At 34.6% G+C, this 24,046-nt stretch overlaps 1 protein-coding gene across 1 annotated transcript in view; it reads left to right on the top strand.

Moving 5' to 3' along the window:
* KIF6 (kinesin family member 6) overlaps positions 1-24,046 on the top strand; it is a gene marked incomplete at both ends in the record, with an annotated part of 150,300 nt that overhangs the window by 71,719 nt on the left and 54,535 nt on the right. The window contains one exon of the mRNA XM_084203576.1: positions 22,768-22,870. Within this exon, the coding sequence (XP_084059702.1) occupies positions 22,768-22,870 (103 nt within the window). The remainder of the gene's footprint in view (positions 1-22,767; positions 22,871-24,046) is intronic.

The raw sequence follows: 24,046 nt of genomic DNA, 5'->3' as shown, positions 1-24,046 counted from the left end.
GCTGAAGCTCTTCAACTCTTGATATTTTAGAGGTAAAATATGCTTCCGAAAGTTTCTGCATGTTTGAAGGGTGATCAAATTCCTTTATATATTGACTGTCGGGTTTGGCAAATACTTCTTCCATATTGTTGTTGTTATGAACACCAGTCCCGAGAGACTACAGTGCCTTTTAACAGAGCCACTACATGTACATATGTATGCATATGGGTAATCAAAATACTAGGAAGTTCTTCTATTAGCTTAAACTCTAGATATTTCTGTACATATATTACTAATTCTGCTAAATAATAGAATAGTCTAGATTTCTGTCTCTTTTATCTGTGAATTTGACCTAATTTTTTTTTTTTCATTCTGTTTCTGGCAGAAACAGATATTTTCTTGAGACTCCAGTTTCAGCATATTTGAATATAAAACCAGAGTAGTAATTAGTGGAAATATCCCATAAATCCCTACCTTTTTTTCTCCGATATTTGTACATTTAAGCAGGTTAAGTTTCATACAAATGTTTCAGGCCAATTTCATGCTTCTGTTCTTGTACAATTTTTTTATTGAAGTTTTGTATGCCTGTTTGCCTCAGTGACAATTGGCTTTTAAGTTTTGGATGCTTTTGTTGAAAAAATCATTGCACAGTTCACTTATCTCTGATGCATCATCTTTTTTTCTCTTACACTTTTAACTCTGAAATATCGATTTAGTAACTGTGCCTTTGATTCATTATTTTTCAGCCCTGCTGAAATATCTTTTGAAAATATCCTTCCTGTTCAGAAGGATATTTTCAAAAGAATAACATTATGTTCACAGGTTTTATTTTATATTTATTATATATTGCATATTTAAGTTAATTTGAGAAAAAATAGACCATTATAGACATCAGTGTGGAAGAAAAGAGTAACCACATAAATGGAAATAAGCTAACAGCTAGGGATGGAGTTGGTTTTCCACACTTACACAGTAAGTTTGGTAGATTTTACTTCTAGGTCGGGTAAAATCTCTTACTGATTTTCATTGCAGGGCTGGTCTTACAAATCTTTGACTGAGGTGCTCTGCTGTAGCCGTCTACCAAGCTACATTGAAAACAGTCTTTGATCTTTTTGCTCACAGAGTCGGGTAGCAGCTGATCTAAGACTTCCTTAAGTTAAGCCAATTTTGACATTTGAAATGATTACACAGAGTTATACAAAGAGCTGAAGTTGTTCTTTGTAAACCTGTGCATAAGAAACATCCTTCACATGCAGGTATTTATGCCGTTTTCCTGTAGCAGAAGTTATGTGACTGAAGAAATTATTTAACATTTGTAAGCATTTAGCAGTAATTCCAGCTCTTCTTCAAATCACTTGAATCTGACTTGAATGTAGTGAATGGTGGAGTTGGGCATGACAAAAGTCTGTCTATTTTTGTGTTCTATCACAGTGTGCTCATATTTAATTTTCTCTCCTTTAAAAGTTTCTCTGTTTTCCATTTTTCCTGGTAATATTCTTCCTAGAGGTGAGTAATTTGGTGGTGATTGAGCAAAACATTTGGTGAAAGATTTTGTTGTTTCTTTTTTTAATGATACTATGCTAAATACTTGTATAAATAGCCCTATCAAACTGTGATCCCCTTCCTGATTTTCAGCATACTTTTACTAAACCCTCATATAAATAAAATTAAATTCCATCTTTTACTTTTTCCTAATCATCGTACTAATGTCCAAGAATTTTCTATAACCAGTATTCTCAGTCTTTAACGTGTCTTGATTGTAATTATCTCAAGCCTTCTTATTTTGGTCATGTCATAGCCCTTGAACTGCTGCTGCATGTTCATGTTACTTAACTTGCTTACGGTTGCTATCTTAGCTATTGTAATGTTTATTGTAACCCTGTAATGCCTTAAAATGAAGATCATCTCAGAAACGGCATTCTGAAGTTCACCTCTAGCCAAAACTAATATAGACACACGTGATCTTAAAATCTGGTGCTGTTAATATCAGATGCTGTGTTTGAAGGCTTCTGCAGTTTATTTTATTGTGCATATTATAATGTCACTATTGCTTTCTGCTGCCATTTCTACTGCCTAGATAAAAGCACAAGTCTTATGAGGAACAGCGGAGGATCTGAGGTTGTTTAGCCTGGAGAAAAGGAGGTTCAGGGTAGACCTTATTGCTCTCTACAATTACTTGAAAAGAGGTTGTAATGAGGTAGGGGTTAACCTATTCTCTCAGGTAAAAAGTGACAGGATAAGAGGAAATGGCCTCAAGTTGTGCCAGCAGAGGTTTAGATTGGATATTAGGAAAAAATTTTAGTCATAAAGGGTTGTTGAGTGTAAGAATAGGCTGGTCAGGGGAGTGGTGGAGTCTCTATCCCTGGAAGAGTTCAAAAAAACTGTGGATACTGCAGTTGGATATGGTTTAGTGGTGAACATGGTGGTGGTGCTTGGTTGACTGTTGGACTTAGAGATCTTGATCTTGGACTTAGATGACCTTAGAGATCTTTTCCAACCTTAACAATTCTATGTATCTGCAATTTCCTCTATTTGAGGAAGACACTGGTGGTTTTTTTCCTTAGTCCTCAACAGAAATCAAACCAGTTTCTCCATATGTGTGTCTCAATAATATAGGGAATACAAAGAGAACATGTTCCTGTGCCAAAATAGACAGCAGCACCACCTTCTGGGCATAAAAGTGCTGGAAATACCTGCATCTCTTCCAAAGCCAGATAATTCACAGGAAGGGTAAAATCCCCACATAAATGCTGATTGAGAACTTGTGGTTCAGTTTGTTTTTTTCCTTGATATCTGTTACTTAGTTGTTTAGATTAAGTGCAAAAGCACAAGATGCATATTTCCTCCTGTTTTAACTTACTGTCATAATTCTGTATATATATGTAGCCAATTCCCTTCTGGATTCTGATGTGTCATATGCATATTTAAAATGATAAGTATTTAGACACTTATATCCTTTTACATGTTTGTTTTCTGAGTACAACTTGGCCTGATGATCAAAACATCCACATGGCTGAACAAGAATAACTTAAGGTAAATAATCTCCAATGCTTGTGAGGAATCCTGAGTTTGGGCACATAGCCTGTAAAGCCAAGTTAGTCAGAAAAAGGATAAGTGCTTAGAAAAATAGGTCCAAGGCAGTCATGAGGTTCATTGTATCATTGCATGACCAGGCAGGATTTATGGTTAGGGCGTCTATAAACAACTAATGGTGTTGATCTCTGTGGTCATGTTGTTAGTTCCCAATGATGTCAGTTGGACCTAATCATATATCAAACACTCATGTAATGTTTTTATACTCTGTGAATTAGAACTTCAATCTATTTATCCTTACTGTTTGAAGAACCAAGGTTATGTCTAGAGAATTTCTTTCCCATGTCTAAGTTCCCTTGTAAATTGTTGCAGGTTACTATCATGTGTTGCTCTTAGGTATGACTTTGAGTGATTTAATGGTAAATAAAACTGGATATAAAAATTACAGTATTTTTAAAGTTAAAAAAAAAGCCCTGATAGGGATTTCTGAACTTTAAGATTGCCTGGAATAGTTATAATTTGGGAGGCCTGTTTGATATTGGTTAAAAATTTTGACAAATGCTTCTTTGAGATTGGGGTATTAACATATCCACTTCAATCCACAAAATTATTATGCAGCATTGTGGGAAAATGGGAAGAACAACTCAGAATGTACATCACCATTCTTGAGGAGAAAATTTACTTGAGGTTTTTAATACAACTTTGTATTTTAGGCTCCAATAAATAGGCGTGTTTTAATCTATGACTGACAAGCCCTGAATGAATAGAGCTTTTTCCAAATAAATTATTTTGCTACATCCTTTCATGCATTTGTTGCCCTAGGTTTGATTCCTGCAGTGTACTCTACATAGAGCTACAAATTTAAACTGTTTTGAAATTTAACATGGTATAAAAAGTATCTGCTTTTCTGTTAAACAGAAATGATCTCTGCCTATATGTAATGGCACAGCTCTACAATATTTCTCAAATTAAGCCTTTGGCTAGAAATGTCAGTCACTTGGGACCTGCCTTTTTAAGAAACCCTGCTAGAATTTGCATCTTTACAAAAGGGAAGATCTGTGGTCAGGCTATTGTTTCAGAAATGTCATCACTGTTCTCATGAGGTAACCCAGAGTTTCCTTGTTTTGCACATATAAAAGTCTGATTTTCTCCTAATTTTTAAAACTAAGAAATAGATGGAAGGGTGCCAACTGTGAGAGAAGATGTACGTGTTTATATTCCTATGGCTGAACTTGTTAACTGTAGCTTTAATACTAAATCATTGCATTTGTATTTAGGGGAAGAAAGCTTGGGTAAATTGAATCATGTCTTGAACTTTTTGAGTAAAATAACTTTAATGCCAGGTTGAAAATGTCTATGATAATGTCTAAAACAGTGGATGGGGACTCAAAAAAAACCCAGGGAAAAATTGAAAAGCTGATTGGTCTTTTATTCTGTCTTACACTCTGTTTCTGGGCTTTTTTTATTTGATTGTCAGGAATCTTTTTGATCTGTTTAATGGAATAAATTAAGAGACCATATGCTGGTTACAAATAGCAAATGTGTTTCTGAATATTACTTTTGTCTTTCTTGTGAAAATACTGTGGCTGCCAGGAAACTGTAGTAGGAGTAGACAGTGGAAGCAAATGATACTACAATAGTTATTGTACCTCACACTTGACAGTCTGAACTCTGTGAGGAGAAAATTTATTTGGAAGAGGTAAAAAGGAATGGCCAGGTATGAATTGGAGTTCCCTTTCATAAATAGGAGCAAAAATATTTGTGGCTTAGGATGTGTTCCTAATGAAGCTGTGAATGAAATCAGAAATGAGAGAGACTGTAGATTCAAGGGAAGGAAAAGCTAAGTTACTAGGAAATGAAAAGTGAACCCAAGAGAGTTATTGAATGGAAAATGGGCAGAGAGACAAGACAGTAATAGGTGTTTTGAAATTACACATGTATTAAAATGGAAACGATAGTTGGGAAGTGGCTGCCTGTCATCCATAGTTGACCTGAAGCGCCCAAAAAGAACTGGAGGTTCAAAGACAGAGGCCTCAGAGGAGTCACATTTTAAATTTAACAGAGAGCTTCCTTAAGTTAGTAGTGCTGTAGGAAGAAGAGGTACAGTTTTAAACTGATGTATAATTGTGATCCCTTTGGTAAATTTGTTAGTCTTTAAGATGAAGAAGAATGGTCTGGAGTCAAAGCAACCAGATTAATAGCAGATATTTTGTCTTTATTGATACTTTTAAACTCTTGGTTTGGAAAAACTGTGTTGTTACAGTCAAAGACCTAATTTTGTCATAATAGACATTATGCAGGGCAAGATCTGGTAAAACACCTATTAAAAAAGTCCAAAAAATATGATTCAGTCATTGACAACCTGTTCAGCTCATCTGATGAGCATCATGTATTTCATGATTTCCTGTTGCAGCAGCCTCAGTGTTCGTTATAGAGGCTTTCTCATTAAAAATTCCTTTTTTATCTGCCTCTGAATGAGGCATTAAGAGTGTCAATGCCAAGAATAACAATGACTATGTTATGTCATGTTCCAATGAATGGGCTCTCTGCAGGCTTTTCATAAGTGACTCTTTACAGTGCATTCACATGTGAGGCTGTTCAGAGAGAGGGAAGGAAAAAATGCAATAGTATCAGGTCATGCATGGATGAAGTAGTCAGTGTATTTTTTGTTTGGAACCTGTTTGATACTATTTTTCCTGAGAAATGAAAAAATGAATTTATTATTACTGGACTGTAATGTTTTGAGTGGTTAAATATGTACTACTGGTGTACAGTTCTAGGTCTAAATTGAGGTTTTGTGTGACTGAATGGAATGCCCAGCTTGGTTGGATTGAAAAATGTCATAAGACTTTTTTTTTCCCCAAACATTTCTGCCAAGTGCGTACAGGAAGTGGCTTTGGCAGTTGTATCCAAACAAGTAACTTCATTTCCTGGAATCTGCTTTTTGCAAAATGTGGACTTTAAGAAAGAAAGTGTAAAGAGGGATGTTAAGTTGTAGAGGAAAGATCACCCTTAAAAGCCTCTGAGGAGAAGGCACAAATTATCGAATTACATTTTTTCTAGATAAAGTCACAGCAGTGTTACATAATTTCTTTTTTTTTTCAAATTGATAGTTTATTTATATAGTAAAAATAATATTAAAAATCTGTTGACCATAACTGCACATAGTTATGAAACCATTATATCTATTACAGTCCATTTAACCATGGTCTATTTTATGTCGGTTTAGTGTTTACTAGCAAGGCAGCTACAAAGTAGTTGAGATAGAAGAAAATGTGTTGTATGACCACTCATATTAAAAGGACCTATTATCAACCTGAGATTTTGTAAAACTTCTGCTTATTGTCATTAAAAAAAGAAGTAAGAGAAAAGATGATGCAGGTATAGTTTATAGTTTTAAGATATAAAGGACACACGAATTGATGTAGTATTAAACATATTCTGCTAAAAATATGAATATGTTATCTGTCTGGCCAGGTGCTATTTTTGCGTGCTATTGCAAGTTCATCTTTTTCTAGTCTAACTTGCTGGATTTGAACTGCAGTTTTTTTCCTCTGTTTTTGTTTGTTTGTTTGGCTTTGGGGTTTTCTTTGTTTTGTTTTTGGGGTTTTTTTGGTTGGTTGAGTTTTTTGTTTTGTTTTTTAGTTTTTTGTGGTTCTTTTTGGGTTTTGGATTTTTGGGGGTTTTTTGCCTACTCTCTTAAAGTTACTAACCTTAATACTTCAATAATAGTGCTGGCTCTATAATGTAGTGCTGGATAGCTGCCAATAATAAAAACATAGCCTTCATCATCCTAAACCTTTAATCTCAGGGTCAAATCATTGATATTTTTCAGATGCATGAAAAGCGGTAGTCAGAAGCTGTTTTGCATCAAGTAATTTTTAAGGGTTGTTGTTAATGAGGGGCTATTTCAGAGTTGCTAAGAGGGAAAAAAGTACATTGAGAAATGTAGTAGCAATGAGTTATACTGTGATCCATCAGATAAGAACCTTGGACAAAATTTTAAAATTTCCAATTTTTTATAAATAATATTACAAAATCCTAAACCTCAGAAAGCAAAGGAAATACTTAATTTCAGTAAGTAAAATCTTAATTTCAGAAAAAAAGCTGCACATTTCACAGATAATCAAGAAATCAGAATATATATTTTAATAATGGATGTAGTTACTACACAATGGCAATATGTAAACCAGCTTTATATAACCATTGTTCTATGTAGAGTCTTTATCCAGTCACTAAAGATTCTGCTAGTGGATAAAGAGAGAGGAAAAAATGCTTTGGAAGCCGTTCAGAACAATAATTAAAACATAAGTAAAGATAAGCAAACATGTAAACCTTTCCCAAGTGGCGCAGGCTGTGCTTGCTATGTCATAAGCAGCAGCTGCTGTCAATTTTGGGCGAATGAAAGCTTTACCTCTTCCTTTTTATATTTTCTTCTTCCTGCAATCATCTATTTTATTTTTTTTGGTTCTGTAATGTTCACTTTTTTATTGCTTAAGCAGACAGGCTTCAGACAGTTGTTGTTAGCAGTTGTGCCCTTTGACTACTTGTGCCACTCTTATTATTCCAAAAGAAATTAAATTTCTTTGTAAGAATAATGTACAAGCTCCTGTTAACATTTGCCTTTGTATGTTTCTGATTTTTCACTGAATGCTTGTGATAAAGTGGATTGTCTAACTGAGGTTTTTAGCTGGCTTATTCTTGTTGTTTGTGATAAAGCAACTCAGCTTTCCACTGCATTATAGAAGCAATACATTGCATTGAATAAGACCCTAGACTGAGATGCAGGGCATCTGGTTTTTATTTCAATCCTTATTATTTACTAAGTTTGTGAACTTACACAAGTGACCTCATCTCTCTGAATCACTTTCTTCAACTGTGATATAAATTAAGAGTGGCTTATCTTCCTTGATCACTTTGAGATTTCATGTTCAAAGGCCATCTGTAAGAGCAAAACCTTATTTTTCTAACATTGAAGAGCAGTTGAAATGATTTGTGAAAGTAAGACAGTGAATTAGATGCAGAAAACAATATGAAATCTTGGAAGTCTTGACTCTTCATTTTTAGTCAGCACAGCTATCCAACCTAGATCTTGAAATTATTTTTCATTGATAGCTTATTTGTTTGGGAAGCTTTGCTGAAACTCTAGACTACGCTGGCTACTTAAAATTCTATACAAGCATGGGCAAACGTGTGGTATGTTTGATATTTATTACAAATTCTGAGTAAGCTACATGCAAATCTGTCTCTACTTCCTCAGTAAAAGAGAGAAAAGTACTCAGAGTGGGCTGAGAAAGTTGAGTTAAAATTATTGAATATTTTATTATGAATCTTTTCTTCTGTAGTACCTCCCCACTTTAATCAGCACTCGTTATTTATGCCATTTACATCCAGCTATAATTCTGGGGAGAATTAAATCTAAATATTTCAGAAATTTCCTTTAATCTTTAAGTGTACAGAGAGAGAGTGACATCAGTTTGAATAATGACCAGTGGCTGGAAACAGAAGAATGTCGTAGCTGTTTGTCAGAACCATTAAAACAACTTTGCATTAAGGAATACCAGAAGAAAAGGAGTTCTGGGAATATATCCTTTGGATTTTCAGCAGGTTTATTTAATTAACTAAAGCCTGATACAAGAGCTCATGGCTCTGATACAGCACATTTAATATTGTAGTAAGGTTGAATGACAAGGAATGTCCATAATTTATTGTCCCCTTTTGATCTTCAGGAAAACAAGCAGTTTAAAGCCATCAAATAAACACAGTGTACTTGGCTTTCAGGAAGAATTATGCTATTTTTCTAGTGATAGTCACTTATTTCAACAGATTTTCAAGGGGCAAAGCTGCTTTTAATTCTATGTCCTGACATAAGCAGATTTAGAGCTACAGAGGTTATTGGTTCAAAAATTGTCTTTTGATCCTTTGTTGTGAGTTAATTATATAGTTCAGTTGGTTACAAATTTTGGTTAAAAAGGAATTGAAAGAAGTTTCTTTTCACGGTGGGAATTGTGCCAACATGAAACAGAATTTGATTCAAATACTTTATATTACATTATTGGATTTTTCATTTAGTTTTGTTTTTTGGCAAGAGAACTTCCCTCAAATAGCTTCCAAGACCATTGAATTTTCACCCAAAAAACTCTGTGGTATCGTGAGCCAGAGAGGCAACAGGGTATTCTTTTCTCTGTGACCAATCAATTTTGCCTTTAATATCTCTGGTACAAGAATGTCATCACTTTTGATTAAAATGAGAGTTTTTTGAATCACAGAAATAAAAGTCAATAATTACAATTCCTAAGAACCCAGATTAGCTTATTTTTAATTGTGGTTATTCTCAATTTTAATACAATAGACATGTTAGAGACATGCTAGGCATCGTAACAAAGATTTACTTTTCTCTTTTTATTTACTGTGGAGTCTGTAGGCAGAATAAATAAAGCTAAGAAGAAATTAGTGCAAGGAGTTCTCTGAAGAGAACATATTTAGGTTATGTCAAATGTTATTGTGCAATTGTATGTGTGCTGTATAAAAGAAAAATAATTTGTGTTTTGAGTAATGAAGATATCCTTCTAGTTTTGGGGGGGAGTTTCACTTGTTCTCAGGAGCAAGAAAGGCTTTACGTCTTTCTGCTTATCCACATGTTTATTGTGTATATATGTTGGCTGTCTCGTCAATTGCCATGAATATACTTGGGGGAAAAATATCTGCACCTTTATGTTTGCAGGATCAGGAATTTAGCTTCTAAGTTAATTTGCTTTCCATTATCACTGTTGAGGATGGAAAAAATGTGTAATTATGTAGTGCAAATATACATCTAATAGTAAGGGATTTAAAATCACTATAATTTTTCAAAGACTCATGGAATTTATATATTTCTATAAATAGGCATCTACCAATGAGACAAAAAGACAAAAAATGGTCAAGAAATTGCTTAAGATGCATAAATAGATTTCTGAAAGACAAATATTTTGTGAATTATTATAAGCAAGTAGATGCTGCCAAATTATAGGTTTATATTACCACACTCTGGTATCACATCTGACTTTTATATCATGGGGAATGGTTGCTCTACATGAAGACAATGCATAATTATTTTGCTGAATGTGGTAATTTGTTGTTATGGAAGCAGGACTTATTTTAATGGGATAGGCCACACTAACCCACAAATACAGGGCAAAAGGCAGTTCCTGCCTTTAGGGACAATTTAAGGTGGAAGCTTCATCCAAAATTTAAATTAACTTTAGCGTGATGAGGTTTCAGGGATTGAATTTGGAGTTAATATGTGCACTTCTGTTTCAAAACTATATTTGTAAACCCCGACCCAGTTGTTTCTAATGTTTACTCTGAAGACAAAAAATAACATGAATAGCACACGTCTTTTGGTCAACTTTGTGGCAATTATGAGGTCTTAGCTGTCTCTGGCTATTCATACTCCCTTTGTTATGATATAAATTCACTCTCTGTGGCAGACCCGCTCTCAAAGAAGGTATCTTAATCCCTTCTTAATCCCAATATGGTGGGATTTTACCTTGAGGGTATGGGAGAGTAGGAATTAATTGTCCGGTAATTTTAAAGTGCTCATAGTTTTAGGACTCTAAGCTCAAAACAGAACTTTTCATTAAGTAGTAGTTCTTCATTAAAATGCATTAAGATATATTTAACAAAAAAAAAAATCTCACTCCAAGCAGCAATAGCATAAATATTGTTCTTGGCCAGTGTGATCCCCCTAACTGTAGCAAGCCTGAGACTGTCAGGGGGAGAACTAATTTTTTATGAATATATTCCTCCTCCATTCCCCTTTATATTCCTTCTTGGTTCTGGGAGCATTACTGTAGCTAGACATAAAAGGTGTTCTTCATTCATCATCCTAGAATGCATGTACCATGCTCCAAAGACGAATGTGCAAAGAGGAAAAGGTCCAGGTGAAGGTCTGGATTGAAAGGAAGAAGCTTTGAGATCTGGCTGCAAAGAGTTAGATATACAATATAGTAAAGAGTATCCTTTTTTTAGCTATTTGAAGATTGCAGAACTGGCAGTGGGGAACTCTCACATTCAGTCTTATTAATTCAAAACCTAGAGATATTTATATATTTGAGTGGCTATTTTCACAATAATGGTGGGTGTTAAGGATTGTATTTCAGGTGATAATGATAGTACTAGTTGGAGAATTTAACATTCCTGATTTTACTTACAGTTTCAATTTAAAATATAGATATTTTAAGCATTGCTTCTAGTTCAGATGGGTTATTAGAATCCTATGGTTGGGTTTTTTCAAATGTTTCTCAGTCTTCTATGAGGAGTGCCTGTGCCAAGAGGAGTAAACAGGGATATTTGTTTGAATTCCAGAAATATTTCTGTAGTTTTAATGAAATTTCTCAAGCTTTTTTTTTAATTCCTTCAAGCCATCTAAACTAAAGACACTTATTACCACTTACTACTTTTAGTCTTCATATATGAAGGGAGGTTATTGCTTTTATCATTTTGTCATACATAAATCCCAGATTTACTGCATGCAAGGTTTTAGAGGCTTTTAGCTGATACATACAATTAGGTACTGTAATACTAACTTTCACTGACCCTGATAACACTTTGGCCAACTTCCTTCCATCTTCCTTCACTCAAATGTGCCTTTAGGTGGTGTTTCTTTTGAGCTGCACTCAAATAGCAAGTTACACATTTTGAGTATTCACTTAAGTATATATCCCCTCTAAGAAAAAATACATCCACATACTTAACCTTCTACAGTTGCTGTGTGGTTTTACAATGACCATTTTTAACCTCCTTTGTGGTGAGATTGCCAGAGCAGAAGTATTGTCATACCTAAAGTATGGCAGTAACTGAAGAGGGATCCCAGTGGATGCAATCAGAGGATAGGAACTCTGTTGTGACATTAGGAATTTAGAAGCATGAAAGCAGATATTCAGTTGCAATAATTAATGACTTATTGATTTATAACCAGAAAAAAAGGTCACCTCACAAGGGCCTGTCCAGCTGAGTTTGTTGTCAGTTATATGTTTGTTGATAAAAGCATTATACATGAATTTTTCTCTGCAACAGTTGATATATTAGTAGAGTGTGAATACATTTTTATTTAAATGAAACTTTTCAAAGTTGTCTGTAAGCTACTAAGTAAAGAAAATCATAGATTTCTCTTAGAATTTCTTAAGCTTGGGCTGTATTAGAAGAATAGCAAAAGAAACATTTGAATGGAGTTTCTCTCATACAGAGTTTTCTGCTGGGACCAGGGATAACAGAAGGCTGGTTGTGCTAGTAATGACTAAAGTGAAGAAGGCATTCAGAAGCACTGCCTTTTCCATGTCCTTAGTAACTAGGTCCCCCACCTCATTCAGCAGGGGACCCACGTTTTCCCTGGCCTTCCTTATGCCACTTGTACATGTATAGAAGTTCTCCTTGTTGTCTATAAACCATTTCTTTACATATTACACTTTGTGTAGCCCAGTACAAGAATGGAACAGTTAAACAGCATAACATCAGTACATATAAGGTGATAAGGTAATGTTAGGTCACAGATTGGACTTGGTGATCTCAAAGGTCTTTTCCAACCTAGCTGATTCTGTGATTCTATATAAACTGTACAGCTCACATAAAATCAACATGAATATCCAGAGGCACTGGAAACAGGCAATGGTTTTAGTCTTGGCAGACAAAATATTTTTGATAAAAACAGAAGGAAGATACCTCATTCTTTTGCTTTTCTCTACAGAATGAATATAAACTTTCCTTTTAACAGTTTTCAGTTGCATTTCAAAAGGTCTTGCTGTAGATGCAATTTGATATCCTAAAAATTTGATCAGCTGTTTATATATATTTTTGTAACAAGGACAGCTACTGTGTTTCCATTTTGATTAATTCATAAATACTTCCGTAGAAGCAGGATTTCTCTTTTTTCAAATGATTGCTAATGGCTATAACTCAGACCCATGTGAACTTCAGTATATTTAGTATTATGTATTAAGAATGTTCAAGTTAATATTTATATTCTTGCTTATGGAATCTGAAGGTTTTATTCTTAGAATATTGAAAGGGAATACTACTGATGTGTTGCATAATTTTGCTCATAAAAATGTGATGTACATGCTATTTGTCATAATTGTAAGAAAAAATGGATTTAAACTCTGAGCTGTTTGTTTTACTTTATCCCATTTTTAGTGAGTAGTAGGATTTTAGTAAAGCTAACTGAAATATAGCTCTAATTTGCAGTTTTAATAAATTGTTTTGATAAATGCCTCTGCTTAAAATGTTTTATTGAAAATGTACATTACAGGTTTAATTCAATTTGCTCAGCCTTCTAGACTGTGTTATCACTAATTCTGAAAGCAAGTGCGCTTACTTCATGAGCTTTGCAAAACTGATTTTAAAAAAAGAATATATATGGCATTCAGGATAGTTTTTTCTTTTTTCTACAGTCTACAAAGATTTAATGTTTCCTTTACAATTCCATCCTTCAATATAGATTTTTTTTTTCCCATCCAAAATGAAATGCAGTCAAAAGAGGTCTTAAAAGCAGTAAAAAGACTTTAACAGCTGAGGAAAGTCTAAAATAATTAGAAGCCTTGCCTAAAGATAGCTGAGAGTTTTGTAAAAAACAGTATGATAAAATTTGAAAAGCAGAAGTGAAAGTTCAGGAGAAAAATTAGCCAGTTTGCTTTTTCAGGCCCCATTGCTAATATCCTCCTTTTCTGCTTTGTCTGTTATTTCAAAACCACTATAGATAAAAAAATTGAATAGATGAATGTGGCTGGACTGGCAATAACTGCTCTGTTTCATTCTGCTTTCTTACATTCACTAATTTCTCTTCGTGTTACTTAAATGTGCTCCTTGTGTGACACAAGAGGCACAATGTCCTTAATTCCAGACCAAATTCAACAACTTTTCTCAGGGTAGGTGTTTAGGAACATGCAAGTTATACAAGTGTTCTCTAAATGTCTGCTGATTTATGGGCACAGGATTCCCATTTTAACTCTGCTGGACTTCTGGAGCTTGTCACGTGCCTAGAAGACCTCAGTTCTGAGATTAGTTGAAACTACTGAAGGTTCTGTTTTGTGTGTATACTTAAAGTACAGTTAATATGCATTGATGCAGTCTGTAATGTAGCAGTTACAGGATTCCCTCAGAGAGCGATAAAATGCTTCTTCAGTAGGTGAGTGCTTGAAATTTATTGTGATCATTGCTGAGGTATAACATGTCTAATGCTATATTGTCATGCTATTGTTTTTTCAAGTCTGAACATTGTTACATAACAGGCTTCTGTGTTCATTCTCAGAGATGAACCCAAATAAAACTTTGACAGGGCAATAATCAAATTTTCATTTTACAAATGAATTTTACTCATTTCTTAATTGCTGATGTTCAGCTTCCAAAAGATCTAAGTGATGGAAGTGATAAAGCTGTTCATTTTGAATAGAAACAGATAGTAAATTTTAAAATTAGTTAATTTAGATTGTTGCCTGGCAAAAATAAATAGCTTTACCAGGAAGTTTATCTCATGGTTTCTTCTCTGAGCTCTCTACCTCCGCATACCCCATTCAGTGCTGGTGTTCCTACTGGCAGAGAAAAAAAAAAATTCGCATGGAGTGGCCCCCGCACTTCTGTAGTTTATAGCATGAAATAGTAAAAGAAAAAGATAGCCCCAAGATGGTACTACCTAATGGTGTATTCACTTCAGAGGATTTTTTTCCTTTTCTACCTAAGAGGTAGTATGTAGAGGCTTCCACTTCAGAAAACCTCAGTATCTTAATAAAGAAAAAGCTAAAATGTAATATGAAATTAAAAGTACAGTAAGTTTCCAAAACCAGATTGATGTTTATAACAAGTTCTTTTCCCTCTCCTAAAGTGTTCTGAAAATGAAATGTGCCTCTTTTGTGGTTTATGGTGTTACTGGCAAGCCTAGTGATAGAAATTATTCTCCAGACACCAAAAATACATGCAGATGTCTACAGATGTCCCTAACAAAAAACTTCACTTGCATTTGGTCCAAGCTGTCATGACTCCACTGATGTAGGTTGTCATTTTGTAGAACTCTTAAAATATTCTTATTCACCGCTCAGAGTAATTCTTCTAAAATTGAGAGATATATATTGAAAAGGAGAATTTACATACCATATCTATCACTCAAAACAGCATAAAACATGTAAATTGAGCAAATGTTGAGACAAATCAATTTTTTTTATAAATATGTTGGTCTGGTTGAAAATGATAGAAAGGTTTCTGAGCCTAAAAACCTTTTTTCAGGTCTAAAACAAGTGGCAAATGTTGCTGCTACAGCATGTCAAGTACATGAAGCACGTAAAAACTAATTTAATTTGCTATTACTCAATCTTAATTGAAATCCTCATCTTAAGTTCAGTGGTCTAAATTCGATTTTAAACCAAATCTAATTTCAGTTGACACAAGTGCATAAATATAGACCCTTTCTTGTATTTAGTAAAACTTTTACAACTGCATCAACCATTGAAGGGAACATATTTAGATTCCTAAAAGCAAGGGAAATGTACAGTTTCTTTGTTAAATCTGGTGTTTGATGTAAAATGCACAATGCAATATGACATATATATCCTGTTTTATGAGAAGTTATCTGAAATTTGTGATTCTGTCATATGCAGAAATGCATCTTATTTATTTAGAAGTGGCAGCACCATTGGGTGGGTCTCCTAAAGTTCTTGTGGGTTTGACTTCATATTTTCCTTCGTATCCACCCACTGAGATTCTGCCAAGCCTACCATGCTTCATTTCATGCTTTCCCTTTGTACCTACTAATTAAGGACTTTCAATATGTGTGTGTATTCTACAATCAAATATGATCTCACAGGCAGCTTTAAAAAAGTAAATGATTGCAAAGAGCAGATGGGTATTTTTTTCTTTTGAAAAAGATATACATACAGGGTGTCATACATACAGGGTGTCATACGTGAAATGCAAAATAATTCTCCAATAATATTTGTGTCAGAACATGACTATTTTATTCCCTGCTGCTGAGATACGTAAACATTTTGTTTCTGCCAAATAGCCTTAAACTGCTTTCTCGTTTCTCTGCTCCAACTTTGGCATTGAAAACACTGGTGCCCACTGGCTTTTTGAAGAGAATACACTAACATAACTAGGCAAGAGAAAAGTAGGCACGCTGTAAATCATCAATGCTAGTGCAGATATTCTAGAGTATCTTGATTCCATGTCATGTAATCAGAGAAACTATACTAAAAATTATATCTGAGAAATATAACAAATTATATCTGAGAAATCCGTAAAAAACAAAAAACACGATCAGACCAAAATGATTCTGTTAACTGAGTCCGACATTTAGGAAAATATGTGCTCTATCAGGTGGAGGTCATGACCAAATTTAGTTGCTATTAACAGTTTCCTTTTATCCTGCAATTCTCTAAAATTGTGCTTTGCAACATTTGACAGGGAGGCAAACTGGTATACTAATTTTCCAGAAGAGGAAAATGAGGGAGTGATAATTCAATAGTTTCAATCTTTACACATAGATATCAGTCTAAGATTCAACCTGATGTCAGACTCACCACATTTCAGTAAGGAGCCTAAAACCACATTTCTGACTTTCATTAGGCAGTAAAAGTGGCTTTTGTTGCAAAAGTAGAGGTGTTAAAAACATACCTGCACTTCCACTTGAGATTTCTTCAAGTAATGAAACTGAAGAAATTTGACATGATTAAATTCAGCTATCATGTCCCATTTTGAGTTTTGTTGTTGTTCTGTGGTCTTAGACAATCTTAAAATATCAATTTCCTCTTCATTAAAATGAAGATTGTACTTCATTTAACCCTTGGTTTTGAAATACAGTTCAATATTTTCCTTACTACTCCTGCAGAGGAATATTAATTAATGTAGTAGTCTACTCATGACATCCTTGTAGCTAGTTAGTTGCTGCATTCTTTGGAAGCATTTCAGTGGAACTTCATAAAAATTGACTTTTACAGAATTGACATTATATGAAATATCTAGGATTTTTCTGTCTTATTTTAATAAACTTTAAGTAATCCCATTCTTAGTTATATTAATTGCATTAGAAATATTGTTTGTCTTTGATTTGTGTCCATCATGCTCCTGTACAAGATTGTTCTTTGCTGTTCATCATTTTCAGGATTTCAATAAATTGTTAATTTTACCCTCCTCTTCCCCTGTAAATAAACAAACTTCAGACCCAGAGAAATTAATTTGTGCCTGTTTTAGTTTTATTTAGTTCATTGCATCTGAATATTCTGGTTTTCCTTCAAGCCTTTTAACTTCCCCAGAAACTGTTTAACACTGCAGGAGTTCTGTGAGCAACCTTGTTTTATGTCTTTCCCATTTTTGAATTGTAGTTTAGTGAAGATAGACATGTGTAATACACATGCTTTTCATGAGAAATTTAGCTGAGCATTGCAGTGGGGAAGTATTTGTTGTATATCCTTTTGCCATTTGCTTGCCTATTTGTAAGTATTTATTCTTTATTGACTCGTTATTGCAAGCTCAGTTACATCTTTTTCCATTCTGAACAGATGGCTATGACATCTTGATGGATCTTGGTAAAGATGCAATTAATCATGCTTACATGACCTTTAATACCTTAGTTCTGTAGCAAAGACTTACCAAATAATTTGTCTTTGGTTTCATTTGAAAGTTTTTGCAGTTCCTTTGTTCCCATTTGATAATATGTGGAAATACATAATAGCCCAAACAGGCTGACAATCCTCATAAGCATCAAGACTCATAATTGATGCTAGTTGGTATCCTGAAATTCTTCAGACTACCCTCACTTGAATGAGAGTTTTTCTTGAGCCAAGAGGACTCCTTGTTTCTATTGATTTCAGTGGAAGGGTTGCCAACTCCTGTCTAACAGGCCACTTAGTAAAAATGGAAAGAAAATGGAATGACCAAGTCTTTTACTCTGAAAATGAAGTTCTGCAAAACAGATACATGGGCAGGTATGTGGACAGATGCCTTTCTCATCAGAATACATTGTCTGAACAGTTATTCCCAAGAGTTTGCTTTTGTCAACAGTCTTAATGTTCCTCCCTCAGAACATATCAACTTGCAGTCTTAATACTTCTCTTCTGGAGAGTTGTTTCCAATTTTTTTGTGGGTTAAACCAGCAGCCTCTGGCATCAGGGCTGCTGAAACCTCCTCAGAGCTCTCATACCAGGACCAAAATCTGGTTATAGGGTGGTGTTGTGAGGAGACACTGCGGTTCTGCTTTCAGAGATGATGTCAATTTCATGCTATTGTTTGACAGATTTTCCCAGACCTAACTGAAGAGCAATGTAAATTTTTCCTGTAGGTTTCATGCATTAAACTTCATGCACATCTTCTCGCTCTGAGGAATAACCCTTTTACAACAAACAAACAAAAAACCAGAAGGTGGTCAGACTCAAGACTGGAAATGCCTTTTCCAGATTGAGCAGTCTTGAAATTTGTATGGGTAAAAAAAAAAAAAAGAAAAAAGCACTAAAATAAGCACTTTAAAAATATCCAATATTTATAAATTTTGACCACTAATACATGCTGCAATAGGATCTGCTGGTGTTAGATACATTTAAAAATCAGTATGGTCATGTAAATAGGCAACTGTGTTTGACAATTTTAAAAAACAAAATAAGGTCTAGGTTTATCCCCTTGCATGCTCCTACCTACTCAGTGTAGTCCTTGAATAATTCCAGTCCATACTATTTAATTTAAAAATAGCATTCAACCAAATAATTTCTTTATTGGCAGTTAAAGACCCAGCGCCACAATGGGGCATCACACACCTACCCTACATGTTCCTTTAAAATTAAAGTTTCTTTAAAATTATCATTTGGTATTTAGTATGTCTGTGCATAGCATTTGTGTATGTAACAGCATAGAATAAATGCTTAAAATCTCTAAATTAGTGAGTGATAGAATTGCAGGCACAATGTCTGCCAGAGTCTTGACTGATATGCAGGCTTCTACCTCCTATAGGCATACAACTGAGTCCTTAAATCACTTTTGTCTTTTCTCACCTTAAAGAGTAATCAGCAGCATCCAAAGGCCTTATTATGTTTTTGCTAACTGCATTTTGAATAATTACTGGTTTTGAGAGTTTAGGCCATTATCAATACCACAGCAACCTTTCTATTTCTTGGTCATGTCAGATCTTGCTCTAGTTCAGAGCTTAGGAGACATCACTGCCGCCCTGCTGATTTAGGCAAATTCAGTGGGACAGATGTAATTTGCATGTTTCAGCAGAGGAGCTTATTGGACCAAATTTTTTTGCTTAATATGAAAGTTGAGAGAGTTCACTGGGTCAGAGAACAGACTGAAATCAAACCTTCTTTGAGAACATTCCTTAACACACAAATTCATGATGTGGATTGAACCTGAATTTTACCAGAAATTTCAGCTATGTGAATTTGCTATAAATGATGATGGCTTTGCTGCAAATTTCTCATTGTGTGAGTTGGGCATTTCGTGTTTTAGTATTCAAGCCAAGTTACACAGTCTAACAGGAAAGGTATCATTAAAATTAGGTTGATACAAACTTTATCTCTTTTTTATGCAATCCTGTCAACTGGGGTTTCATAAATGTGGTTGAAAGAAAATTTTATGCTTTTTCCAGTGTTCTGAATTATTTTTATGGTAATGACTATTCCAGGTCACATTGTAATGACTTGATGACATGTGTTTCCTGGTTCTCATCCTGCAGGATATGATAGTTCTTCCTTAGATAAGAATTTTCAAATATTTATTTTGAAACATTATGCCATGGTAATTAAGAAGGAGAGGAGGATTTTTTTGGTTCTTTGATTGAAATAAATTGTTTTCTCTATAAGTTTTAGCTCAACTATTCCACTGTCCTGCCAAAACTTTGTCTTTATCATTGGTTTCTTCTCTTAATTCTGTTTTTGTTTATATAATGTAGGTATTGCTATACATAGATTTCAATTTCAAAGCTAGAGAAAAACAAATCCAATAACACCTTGGTTTAAAATAGCATAGAGCTTATTTGTTAGAATTATGCCCAGGAGAAACAGCATGCCAATAATGTTAATGCACCATGGCACTTGGAGGTCATTTGAAAGAAGGTGAGGCAATTTTATGAAATTACAGAGTATTTAAGGAAATGTAAACATCATGATTGAAGATACCACATCAACTATGGAAAAGAAATAAGCTTCACTACTGAGCAGAATGAAAACACAACTACTCCATCAAGCTTTCATCATCTCTTGCAGTCTTTTACTGTTATTAACATTGTTGTCTTCCCTTATTTTCTCCACAAATGTTGCTGCCCTTACACATAGGCTGCAACATTATTCTGTAGCTGATGTATGCTCATATTATACTGAAATACAATTTCAATAGTCCTTTCTAAGTTGTGTTCCATTTATCCTATTTTCAGAAAGGGTTTGTTTACTACTTCATATGTTTCTGTATTTTCTTAAAATTAACAGCATAAACCAGAAAATTTCCCCTTCCAAAGTGTTCTGGGGATCTATTTTCTTGTGCTTTGTTTGGCTGTACAAATTTGATGCCTTTTCAAGCTAGTGCTGGAAAATTATTATCAGGTTACCTGTAATTTTGTTTGATGCATTTCTGCCAGGCAGTAGCAATAATCACTGTAATAGTTTTGTTTTCTTAACTTACTTTACTGTTTTTATTTGTACTGTCAAAGGCAACACATGGCCAGAAGTTAAATACTTTACATTGCAGGGTTATGTATGAGTAAGGGCGTGTCATTGTTTATCTTAGGCTTGATCATTAAAATTTTCCAGGCTTTCTGCACTTAATACAAGCTTTTTCTGCAACAAAAGCAATTCTAGGAGGTCAATTCAGGCTGCATATTAAAATTAGTGCTAGAGATGAGATGAATGTACTGTAAAATTCTGCTCACAAAGCTGCCTGTTTTTCTACAAGGCAAGCATGAAAGACAAACATTACACTCTCATTACACTCTCAGGTCATGTGACAGAAAAAAAATTTTCATGAATTCTCCTGCTCTTTTGGATCACACAGCAGTAAATAGTGCACTCTATCTTTCTTTGATTTTCATATACAGAAAGGGTGGAGCATTTCTGCATTCTTTGCTATTCAGACATTCCCTTGGTTCTATTTTCAACTCAAAATTTTTGAATTAGTAACAGATGTCCTGATTCTTTTGACAGAAAAAGGGTAATTTTTTTTCTGCATTTTAAAGAAATCTTTTTACACTTTTACTGATCATTAAACCCTGAGTCCTACTTTTTGTTACCAGCCTTCTCTGTAAACTGTATCTTGTACCACAGAAATCCTGCTGCAGTCAATGGGAACTTAACCTGATATACATATGATGAGGTGCACCAGAATATATTTAGAATTACTTTAAAATTCAGCTTATGGACCAGTAAGGGGTAACATCCCAGTATTGCTCATCCCAGCCTGTTTTGGCATGTTTTGCCTATTTCTTGCCTCAGCTTCACTGATATAAATGAGTATAAGACATAGTGATGCTGATCCCAAAAACAAGGTATTTCATGCCCATGAAATAAGAAAAATGTGTTAAAGAAAGCAGAAGAAATGGAAAAGGAGAAAAACCTTACACCAAAGTTACAAAGCAGGTAGCCTGGAAAAGAAGTGGTATATTCGCATATGTTGCTGGTAATGCTGGTCCATTGACATTAAACATAGAGAAAACTCTTGCACAGCAGAAATCCTAGGGAGTTTTACAGGTCTTGTTCAGAATGGATTTGGGGGTCTTGGATAGCTGTGAGGGAGGTAGGCAGACTTCTGGGTAGGACAAAAACACTCGAGGGGGAAAATCAAAAGAGAATCAAATTCCAATTTAAGGAATATAATTTTTGAGGTTTAAGTTGCAACCTGGAGGTTGAATTAAAGATGGAGCTATTTTGTATTCTTCACAAAGTTTGAGTGTTAGAGTCCTCCTCCTTTCTACTCCTGAACAGTCTTCATTCCTGTAGTTTAAGTGCAAGTCTCGGCCTTTCTTCTTGCTTATTTATTGACCATACGTACTGGTGATAACACAGATGCTGGCATAAGCTCTCATTCTCCTTAAGTCTTTGAATGTTTTTGTTAATAATAATACAGATACAATGTATCTTACTTGGATATATAGATCATCCAGCAGTAAGAACTGCAAATAATACAGACTAATATTTTTCTCTAGTGATTTTAAAATATTTGAATGCCAAATAAGTCTTGACATTCTGGCACACAAAAGGAAACAAGTACTATATTATAAATGTAAAAAGGCACCAACCATTTGTGTATGTAGAATTCTTGCTTTACCTAAAAGGGTATGGAAAAGTATTTGCTAATGCATTATTAAAGAAGCCTAATTTTTTTTTTCTTCCAAGAATATTGAAAATATTCGATGTATACTTAGGGCCCAATGTGAAACAGATGGAAGAAATACAGAAGCAAACTGCATTGTGCTGTTGTGAAAATACCTCTGGCACGCACTTAAGAATACTTCACATATTTTAAGTTTTTGAAGTTCAGTTTTACTTATGAACATTTAAAATTATCTTGAGGAGTTATATACCTCAAGCATTGAGACTTTAGAGAAGTGATGTGAAATATAAGTAATTTTTCAAATAATAGAAATCTTTTTCCAAAAATGCTTTCCAGTCAGTGGAAAATCAAACTTCATCTTCTCTTTGCTTTAAGACCCCTAGGCTGACTTGCTGCATTTATCTAAAAAGGATTTAAATAAGTGCAAAATCTCTATCTTTTGATGACTCTGAAGAATTTATCTTTTCTTTTACCTTGGGGCAGGAGGAAAGATGTCACTTGGATGTCAGGAAGCTTTTGAAATTTTCAAGCAGGACCATGCCGACAGTATAACCATTGAGGACAATAAACAGCTTCTGAAGCAGAGGTGGGTGTCATAGGAAAATACAGCTGGGGGAAGACATCTGAGAGTTCATTAGCAGTCTGGACAGGAACACATAATTTTACACCAGACATCCCAGGCTTCTGCTGAGGACTCGTTACAGACCCTTCATCTTTTGTTACTTAAGGCATTTCATATTCAGAAGGCACTGAGTGGTGATAGAAGAGTAGTCTGGATAGAAATGAAAATAGCATGAGGAATCTTAGTGCGTATTTCCACTGCTTTTATTCATCTTCACAGCCATGTTGAAGCAACGTGGCAATGACATTCATGATCAAGAATTACCTAGGGGAAGTAAAATCCATGGGATTGAATCAATTACTGCCATTTCCATTGTCAAAAATGCTTTACTGACTTCAGCACTGGATTGGATAGTAAGCTAGGAGATGTTTAACATATGCATGTCTGGTGTCCCTAACCTGCTTGCCAAGTGATTTTAGCTTCTTTCTGCCAGTTTGGCATTCACAAACAGAAATAATACTTTCATCATCCACATTTGTTTTTGTGTTGGCAAAACACTTCATATGTCAGGTGAAAATAGTGATAATGGCAAAACATTGAAAACATGGATTTTCATACAGATTTTAAACATCACGAATTAAACCACCAACACTTGTCTATGTTGGTTTGATAACAGTACTGCTTCATTGTCAGCTTTTCAAGTGTTAACCCTCCTAGTTCTGCAAAAGAAATGCATGGCTTTGAGACTGCAGATGCCAAAAGTGAATCTCTCAATCTATATTTGTAGCAAACATTTTCCCTAAGAGTTGCTTGGGGGTATTTTATTTGTTTTCTTCTGTTTGGTTCAGAGAGGTGTTTGTTTGATTGTGGGATGTTGTGGTTTGGTTTTTGTGGAGTTTTTTTTATCCTGAGGTTTTCTCCTTCTCCAGGTTTCTTCTGCTTTCTTCTGTTTTCTTTAACACAATTTTCTGCTTCACAGGCATGGAAGACATTTTTTTCAGGCACACCAAGTCTTATAGTAATTTATTTCAGTAAAATTGAGGCAAGAAATTATCTCCACATCTTTATGACTTACTCAAGTTCTTGCTATTTATCACTTTTCTGAACTGATTAACTTTTTATCAGATCTATACCTCAGCCACTGGAAGGCAAATTGCTAAGGTATTAGATGCATGTAAGAATTTATCCATGTAAACTGGA

This window comes from Fringilla coelebs, assembly GCF_963513975.1.
Source record: "Fringilla coelebs genome assembly, chromosome: 3".
NCBI lineage: Eukaryota > Metazoa > Chordata > Aves > Passeriformes > Fringillidae > Fringilla > Fringilla coelebs.
Note: the sequence above shows the minus strand (reverse complement) of the source record. Positions and strands in the feature narration are given on the sequence as shown.